Below are 9443 nucleotides of genomic sequence, written 5' to 3'. Positions count from 1 at the left end.
TCGGCCCCCTGGTATCAAGCTCTTCATACTCACACATTTCGGTCTCTTTCTTTTTCAGTCTGCAAATGCGTCTCGCTTTCCTCTTCAACTCTCGGTATCTATCCTATCCCGCATGTGTTATGGTCGATCGTAACGTTGCGAGGTAGGCAGTCTGTTTTCTCTCCGCTGCGACACGGCACTCCTCGTCGTACCAGCTGTTATTTTGCATTTTCCGAAAACCAATCGTTTCGGTTGCAGCTGTACGTAAGGAGTTTGAAATGCCGTCCCACACTTGCCTTATACCGAGCTGTTGAAGAGTGCTCTCAGAGAGCAGGAGTGCAAGCAAAGTAGCAAATCGTTCGGCTGTCTGTTGTGATTGCAGTTTCTCGACGTCGAACCTTCATTGTGTTTGTTGACATGCGCTTTTTGCTGCACAGAGGCGGGTGCGAATCTTGGCTGCAACAAGATAGTGGTCCGTGTAAGTTCTAGGACCTTGGAGCGTACGCACGCCTAAAATACTAGAGTCCTATCTTCCTTCTATCACAAGATGATCGCTCTGGTTGTTGGTTTTTCGATTTGGAGACGGCCACGTAGCTTGATGAATTTTCTTATGCTGAAATCTAGTACTATAGATAACCATATTTCGGGCCCCAGTGAAGTCGATCCGCTTCAACCCATTTGGAAATATTTCTTGACGGAGGTTGAATTTACCGGCTGTTGTGCCACAAATACTTTCTTTGTCCTTCACTTCCGCCGGGGCGTCGGCGCAAATCAGGGAACTGTTAAATAACTTCGTTTTTATGCGGATTGTGGCTGGACGTTCATCCACCGGGGTGAATGCTAGGATTCGGCGACGGAGTCTCTCATGCACCACAAAACCCACACCGAATTTGCGCTCCTTTATATGGCCACTGTAGTAAATGCCGAAAGGACCTACTCGTCTCAGTCCTTGTTCCGTCCACCGCATTTCTTGGACGGCTGTGAAGTCAGCCTTCACTCTAAAGAGGACATCAACCAGCTGTGCAGCGGCACTTTCCCAATTGAGGGACCGAACATTCCAGGTGTCTTAATTTGTAGTCCTTATTTCGTTTGCCATGGTCGTCATCAAAAGCGAGGTCTCTCATCCGAGGCTGATTGTTAGATTTCATTGGGTGTTTTTTTTTACGTGGCGGTTCCCAAACCCTGCGCACAACCCTCTTTAGGGGATGTTTCGCCTTTTCACTTTAGCTCGCCTTCAAACGGATGCTCTTAGGCTACACAGAGGATACTTGGTCAAAGACCGGAAATCGTGAGCTGCTTGAGCCATATGTATGCTAGTCCCAATAATACTCAATAATACCGCAATATTAGTTTGCGCACATCGTCAATAGTTTTCGGAACAGCAACAGATTTTAGATGACCTTCACGAATTTCGCCTTACAGTGACCTAGATTGAATTCACTATAACATCTTAGTATACATACCTACATATGTATATAGAACCCTGATGAAGTTTCATCGTCAAGGATTGAATTAAGTTCATCTATACACTTTTGATGAGTTAATCCACCTCGAAAGTTGTAAATAATCGCGCGAAAATTTTCGCGAGTTACTTCCATTTTTTGGTCGCTGACGGAGTATCCTCCAGACGGAAGTCTTTGCAGTCAAGAAAGCGGCTGAGATAGCTTGCAACGCAGGAAACAAAGCCCCGATGAACAAACAGTTTACTCATAAGGTCTCCGAAAGACTAAAGGACGGGGTTTGGTCTTATGACAGGTCACAACTTACTGGCATCACATCCGAGCCAGATGGAGATTAGTAACGATGACATGCAAAAAGTGCAGGGTAGTAGGCATGAGAGAAACGCTGCAACATTTCCTATGCTTCTGTCCGGCCATATCTAGAACTCGCATTAGAAATCTCAAGGATTATTATTAAATAATTAAAATGTCCATACAGTATTTATAAGCCTTGGCTAGGATGTCTTCAGTGCCGAAGCGGATTTTTCTGTTCTGAAACAAGAAAAAGGTACAGAGCGAATTGGTCGTTTACGACGAATTGTTTCTCGTAGTCGCCTTTAAATGGTCAAGTGTTATTTTTTATTGACCGCGAAGACCTATGGAATGGCATTAATCAAAGAAAACGATGAGCAACACCCTGATTTTTGACCGACTTACAGATTCACACCTTTTGGTACGAATATACCCAAAATATTAACCGTTTACAATCTTTAAAGTATTTGTACTGTTCTAGCCTACACTACGGATTTAGGAAGCCCAACTAAACTCCAAACATCCTCGATATTTTTTTGAAATTTTAACTAAAAAATGAACTACACTCATTTTAAATGTGCCATGAAATTATTTTATTGTTCAAAAACCGGTTCATTGCATTCGATTACAGTCGACTATTATTCACAATAATTTTGACAGGCTGCTAGCGAACAATAACGGTTCGAGTTACCGCCACAGCCGTTATAGTGGAAACTGTAACACCGATCAGCTCCATAATTGTAATACCATCTGGTGCCACCGTGGCAACCTGATCCACCGTGACCGCTATGATAACCACCCGAGCAGCTGTAGTGTCCTGTGGACGAAAGTAGTCAAATTAATACATTTTCTGTAGCTAAAATATATATTTTTGTTTACTTACTTGGTGCATTCGGACATTGTGCCTGAGTTTGTCCAAGGAAGAGGAAGATCGACAGCATTAAAAAGCAAGCGAGTAACTTCATGTTAATTTAGTAAGTGAGTTGAAGTAGTTAGTTTCAGAAACTGATAATTTTTCCAATCCAAGAAGTTGCTTTTATACCGAGAGTTACAATATCGAAAATTATATTTCAAAATTTCACTGTTTTAACATTTAGAATTAATTCATAATATACATCATAATATTTCTATTGTTTTTATGTAAATGGCTTAACATCTGTTTTTTAAAAGAATGTATTTTTAAATTACATGAAAACGTGTGTTGCTTCAGAAAGCATGTGAACTAATTTTTGTGCTTATTATAGATCAATCAAAAAGGTTTTTCTCCACCTGGTCATTGGAAACAATGGAGAGGAGGTCTTCCTCTCTCGCTGCTTTCCCGGGAGCTGAAATGTTTTCATCCATTCGAACGACATTCACTGAACTAGTTGAACTCAAAGTCGCATATCTCGTACAGCTCATCGTTCCATCGACTGTGATATTCGTCGTTGCCAATGCGCTATAGAACATAAATCTTCCGGAGAATCTTTCTCTAGAAAACTTGTACCGATGGCGCATCAGGTGTTGTCATTGTCCATGCCTCCGCACCATATAGTAGGACGGAGAGGATGAGTGACTTTCATATAAAAGTAGAATTGGTTTTCTTTTCGTCGAGAGGACTTTACTTCTCAATTGCCTACTCAGTCCAAGGAGGTCCGAAGTAGCACTTGTTGGCAAAGTTATTCTGCGTTGGATTTCAGGTTGACGTTGTTGTTAATGTTGGTTCCAAGATGGAGGAAGTTATGACTGTCAAGAGCGACGTGCGTTTGTTTGATGACAGGAGATATTTCATCTTGCCCTCGTTCACCACGAGACCCATTTGCTTCACTTCCTTATCCATTCTGAAGCAGAAATAACGGCGCGGATGTTGAGGTCAATGAAATCGATATCATCGGCGTTCTCTACTTAGTTCTCGAATTATTTTTTCCAGCAGCAGATTGAAAAAGTCGCACGATAGGGAGTCGTCTTGTCTGAAACCTCGTTTGGTATGGAACTGCTCGTAAAGGTCCTTCCCGATCTTAAAGGAGCTTTTGGTATTGTTCAAGGATAGTTTTGACAGCCGTAATAGTTTTGCGAGGATACCAAATTCAGACATAGCGGCATAAATTCAGTTCATTTACATGTCGAAGGCGGTTTTCGACGAAAAGGTTGTGTGTGGCGATCTTCCATTCATGGGTCTTTTTCAGAATTGTGGGCAAGGTGAAAATCTGGTTGATTGTAGATTTTCTAGGTCCATCGCCACACGGATCAGGTCCAATCAGTTTGTTGACGGTGGGCTTTAATCATTCACAATGGCGCATAATCACAATAAATGCCGCATATTGGAGGGTAACCCTTTTCGTGGATTGGGCAGAGCGCACTAAGGTTCCAGTCCTCGGGCATGCTTTCATTCGACCATATCTTCCAAAGAAGCTGATGCATGCTCCTTATCAGTGCTTCGCCGCCGTATTTGAATAGCTCGGCCGGTAATTCATCGGTCCCTGCAGTTTTGAAGTTCTTCTGACGGGTAATTGCTATTCGAACCTCATCATAGTCGGACAATGGAACATTCCATCGTAATCGATTGGGGAATCGGGTTAACCTTCTCCTGGTGATATGCTTTCACTGCCATTCAGCAGGCTGGAGAAGTGATTCCACCATAATGTCAGGATGCTCTGGGCACAAGTCACTAGATCCCCTCTGGGGGTTCTACAAGAGTATGCTCCGGTCTTGAAACCTTCGGTTAGATGCCGTATCTTTTCGTAGAATTTTCGAGCATGACCCCTGTCGGCCAGTTTGTCAAGCTCTTCGTACTCACGTATTCCGTCCTTTCTTTTTCTGTCTGCAAATGCGTCTCGCTTCCCTCTTCAACTCTCGGTATCTATCCCATCCCGCACGTGTTGTGATCGATTGTTTATTATTCTTTTGGATTATCCGAAAACCAATTGTTTCGGTTCTTTTATTGCTGATGAGTGCTCCCAGAGAGCAAGAGTGCAAGTCGTCTAGGTTATCATATCGCTGTTTGTTGTGATTGCAGCTTCTCGACGTCATAGCTTCCTTGTGTTTGTTGACGGGCGTGCTTTACTGTACAGAGGTGGGAGCACAATTACAAGTACATCGTGTCGGAGGCAGCTGTCATAAGCGCGCTCCAGCCTCTCATAAAAGACATCTTTGGTCGTTTTATCCTTCACTTCCGTCGAGGCATGTGCCGAAATCAGCGATATACCGAAAAATTTTGTTCAGATGCGGATTGTGGCTAGACGCTCATTCAGCGGAGTGAATGCCAGAACTCAACGACTGAGTCTTTCTCTCACCACAAATACCATACGCAATTTGCGTTTCTTTATATACCAGTAGGCGCTGTATTAAATGCGATCCTTGTCCCGTGCATCGCATTTCTGGCCCTTAAATCATTGTTCATATGACATTTGCTGTGGTCGTCTTCAAAAGTGGGGTCTTTCTTACGAGACTGTGGTTTCCTTTTCATTGCGAAAGGTTTCTACGTAGCGGGTCCCAAACCTTGCGCACAACCACGTATAGCATAAAGCTTTGTACACATTTATATAGCGAACCGCTTGTTTCAAGACCGACGTCTGCTCGCAACCGCACCTCTGGTGAACAGAGGCTGCAATTTTAAACCGAATATGTCGGAGTGGCTCTGCAGAAGCTTCCTGTCTTGGCTACCGCATCTTCAACAAGGTCAGTTCTAGTCTATATAGAAACATTTTTATTTGGAATGCTCCCGAATTTAGACCCCGAGATATTATTGGTTATTGTTTTAAACCGAGACGTGAGTATTACTAAGGTAAGAGCGCAGCCTCTTCGGGCTCAATTAGTACTAAATGCACCATTTTGATAAGTATTATTAAATATTCCAGAATTTGTATCAAATATCTTTTATTGGGTATGAAATACTTTGAAACAACTTTGTCCAACTGATATTAAATTGAGCGATACTGACAAATTGGCCAAACTCTACTATGTAGTTCTGAGTATCGATCGGTACTGATCAGACGCTATAATGAAGTCTAAGTACTCCAGTAAAAATTTATCCTTAAAAAAACAACAACCAAATTTTTTAGAGTTGAAAAAAGTTAAGATATTTATTTTATAATGATTATCCACATTTGATTATACATACATACAAGTATATATTTTAGGATTAGAAATCGAACTTATTAATCTGAGTTCTTAACCACGAGAATAACACCGCTGTTGGCAGGCGCTGTACGAGCAATAACGGTTCGAATTACCACCGCAGCCATTGTAATAGAAGCTGCCACAACTTCTAGTGTTCGGATTGTAATACCATCTGGTGCCACCGTAACAACCGCTGCCCCTTCTACCGCTGTGATAGCCACCCGAGCAGCTGTAATATTCTGCAGAAATGAAACAGATATTTTTTTAAGTAAAAATATGGATGCAATACTCGTACAATTATATTCTTTCTTCACTTACGTGGCGCATTCGGGCATTGCGCTTGGGTTTGTCCTAGGAAAAGGAAGACAGCCAAAAGTAAGAAGCAAGCAAGGAACTTCATATTGGTAGCTTGTTATTGAGCTATTCTGATTTCAGTAACTGATAATGTTTGCAGGGTCACAAGCAGCTTTTATAGCCACAAAATGTCTGCGAGAAATAATCGATTAAAAAAGGGGGAATGGTAAGAGTTCCAGGTGTTCATTAATATGTCATATGTTTACATACATACATTTGTTTATGAATCAATGTATGTATATACATATGTTAATGAAGCAGGTGCTTCGCTGTAAACCAGATGTTTTATTTTATTGAAAAGATTTTTTTTAATTTTAAAAGAATATTGTTCTGAATATATTCTTTGTATTGCAGATTGCAGTTGAAATGGGTATTATAAACGAAAAAATTGTAAGTTGTGCAAGTTCTCTTTATTCGTTATTAAACTTTTTTTTCTTACTTATTTTATCTTTCTTTCTTAAAGCTATTCCAAAGGTTACTATACTACCAGGTTTCTTTTTGCCTAGAAGTAGAAGCGACATTTGCAGGAGTTTAGTAACAGGGAATATCATTCCTCTAAGCTGCCTCCAAGCGGCACAATTCATTTTTTTTTTAGCTTCCTACTATTCCTAAATGACTGGGTACCTATATGATATTTACCAGATTACCTACTGAAAGTCTATTAGAGTTATTTCCTGCTGGCATAACCTAATGCAGTGGGACTTGACGCTTTGCAGTACACTAGAATATGTATAAACTTGCTGGTTAGAGCAGAAGCCGACTTGGCACCAACTGTTGTGTCAACAATTTCGGCCTGAATGACTGAATTATAGTCATTTAGTTCGAAGCTAGCTTCTGCAATTAGATTACTACAGAAGAAGACCGTTCCTGTGCCTATGTATATCAGCCTTTGATGCGTCGGAAAATATGTAGATTTTGACGTTGGTACTAGCGATCACAGAACCTTTGATCCAATATTTTCTGTTGCGGAATGAAAACGTTATGTTTATTTCCTCATGCATCTCCCTTTTTCTGTTGTATTGCTGATTTAGACCGAGTTCTTTAATCATGCACGTATTGACGCTTGGTCGGGAATCAATGGCTTAAAATCATGAGCCGTGGTGGTAAGCATTGCTTCATAGTTACTTCACTTGAATATTTATTGGATAACATTCAGATTCTTTGTTGATGTACTTTTTATTACGACCGTAATCTACAGTAAGTAGGTCCGTTGTAGCTGTTCCAGATGTTTAATGAGGCTCTTTATCTACAATACTATTCACCTCACTATCGCTTCATATGTTACTATGGAACGGATGACACTTGCTTTTGAGGGTAATCTCATAATGCCACTCCCCTCGATTTTAGTGACATAAAAAACTGAGACGGGCAGCTTCTAATATGGCGTATTTTTCACCACCAAAATCATTCGCCATAGCAGAAAACGAAAGTAATCAGTTAGTGTCAGGTCTGGATTATAAGGTTGGAGCATAAGATGTTTCCAACCAAGCTCACGGAGCTTCTGGTGAGTCGATTTCAATGTGTATGGCTTGGCGTTGTTCTGCTGGAACACAATTTCTCTTTTGTTGGTCAAATTCGCTTCCTTCCAACGGTCTAAAATTGTTGACGGTTCAGGTGGGAATTAAGATCATAATAGATGATGTACTGCCAATCACACTAAACACAAAGCAAAGCTTTCAATTACGTTGGGTCAAATGCTTCCACCACAGCTATTTAACTGAACATTGTAATAAGAAACCCACTTTGCAACGCCAATAACAAACCTCTTTAGGAGTGGATATATGGGACTTGACGATTACCAATTTTATAATTTTACAATATTTTTGGTACAGAGTACAATAGTTTTGTTCACCTAACGGTTGTTGGTATCTCCTAAAAAATCATTGACTTGTATTTAGGGTTCATGGATCAGAACGATTAGACGAGTTGAAATCCCAGTAACTGTTTGTCCGTCTGTCTGTCTGAGCAAGTGATAACTTGAGTAAAAATTGAGATATCGTAATGAAACTTGGCACACGTCTTTCTTGGCAAAAAATGAGGCAGGAATTCGTAGATGGGCGTTATCGGATCATTGTCACGCCCACAAAACGCCATTAAGCGAAAACTTATAAAGTTATAGTTTAGCACTAAAATGAGATAAAGAGTATCAAAACAACACCAGCGATATAAAAAATTTTAAGAAGTGAGCGTGGCCCCTATTAGGTTTGATACATATATCTTCCAAAGGCGTGGTAGGTAGACTTCGTATTTTGGTAGTAAATTTAAAAAATTTCGACTCGTTGTTGGGTCGTATATCTTTCCGCAGAAAAATAGCAGAAAAATATATATACTGTCCTTATCGGTCTACTAGCGTCCTCTATGGAAAACCCCGTTATACAGGTGACATATGTATAGGTATATAATATTGCTTAGATTTTGATCCTCTGGTTAACGTTTTCACCTTAAGGTATCTCCATGGCTTTCATTCCTGCAAGTCCTGCAAGAGTATAAAATGTTCAGTTGCACCGGAGTTTTACCCTCCCTTACTTGTTTTTGTACCCTGAACAGGGTATATTAAGTTTTTCACGAAGTTTGTAACACCCAGAAGGAAGCGTCGGAGACCCTTCTTCTTCTTCTTTATAGGCATAGACACCGCTTACGCGATTATAGCCGAGTTAACAACAGCGCGCCAGTCGTTTTTTCTTTTCGCTACGTGGCGCCAATTGAACATTCCAAGCGAAGCAAGGTCCTTCTCCATTTGGTCCTTCCAACGGAGTGGAGGTCTTCCTCTTCCTCTGCTTCCCCCGGCGGGTACTGCGTCGAATACTTTCAGAGCTGGAGTGTTTTCGTCTATCCGGACAACATGACCTAGCCAGTGTAGTCGCTGTCTTTTAATTCCCGGAACTATGTCACTGTCGTCATATATCTCATACAGCTGATCGTTCCATCGAATGCGATATTCGCCGTGACCAACGCGCAAAGGACCATAAATCTTTCGCAGAACTTTTCTCTCGAAAACTCGCAACGTCGACTCATCAGTTGTTGTCATCGTCCAGGCCTCTGCACCATATAGCAGAACGGGAATTATGAGCGACTTATAGAGTTTGGTTTTTGTTCATCGAGATTGCTTCTCAATTGCCTACTCAGTCCGAAGTAGCATCTGTTGGCAAGAGTTATCCTGTGTTGGATTTCTAGACTGACATTGTTGGTGGCGTTTACGCTGGTTCCAAGATAGACAAAATTATCTACGACTTCAAAGTTATGACTGTGAACATTGACGTG

At 41.1% G+C, this 9443-nt stretch overlaps 2 protein-coding genes across 2 annotated transcripts; both read right to left on the bottom strand.

Moving 5' to 3' along the window:
• Nucleotides 1–2368: 2368 nt before the first annotated feature.
• On the bottom strand, nucleotides 2369–2695 carry LOC120782120 (PI-actitoxin-Axm2b-like). The gene is made up of 2 exons (XM_040114262.1): nucleotides 2614–2695; nucleotides 2369–2547 (listed from the first exon to the last, which is right to left on the bottom strand). Exons 1-2 carry the CDS (start codon nucleotides 2693–2695, stop codon nucleotides 2369–2371), a joined length of 261 nt encoding a protein of 86 aa, XP_039970196.1.
• Nucleotides 2696–5879: 3184 nt separating this feature from the next.
• Nucleotides 5880–6228, bottom strand: LOC120782121 (PI-actitoxin-Axm2b-like). Its single transcript, XM_040114263.1, has 2 exons — nucleotides 6147–6228; nucleotides 5880–6067 (listed from the first exon to the last, which is right to left on the bottom strand). Exons 1-2 carry the CDS (start codon nucleotides 6226–6228, stop codon nucleotides 5880–5882), a joined length of 270 nt encoding a protein of 89 aa, XP_039970197.1.
• Nucleotides 6229–9443: the final 3215 nt, after the last annotated feature.

Source organism: Bactrocera tryoni, unplaced genomic scaffold (assembly GCF_016617805.1).
Source record: "Bactrocera tryoni isolate S06 unplaced genomic scaffold, CSIRO_BtryS06_freeze2 scaffold_949, whole genome shotgun sequence".
NCBI classification, from domain to species: Eukaryota; Metazoa; Arthropoda; class Insecta; order Diptera; family Tephritidae; genus Bactrocera; species Bactrocera tryoni.
Note: the sequence above shows the minus strand (reverse complement) of the source record. Positions and strands in the feature narration are given on the sequence as shown.

Bases quoted from the DNA above. Each gene is read 5' to 3' on its own strand.
- LOC120782120 (XM_040114262.1), bottom strand. From the start codon at position 2,695: ATGAAGTTACTCGCTTGCTTTTTAATGCTGTCGATCTTCCTCTTCCTT. The intron at 2,548-2,613 runs GTAAGTAAACAA...TTTCGTCCACAG, and splicing joins ACAATGTCCGAATGCACCAA to GACACTACAGCTGCTCGGGT.
- LOC120782121 (XM_040114263.1), bottom strand. From the start codon at position 6,228: ATGAAGTTCCTTGCTTGCTTCTTACTTTTGGCTGTCTTCCTTTTCCTA. The intron at 6,068-6,146 runs GTAAGTGAAGAA...TCATTTCTGCAG, and splicing joins GCAATGCCCGAATGCGCCAC to AATATTACAGCTGCTCGGGT.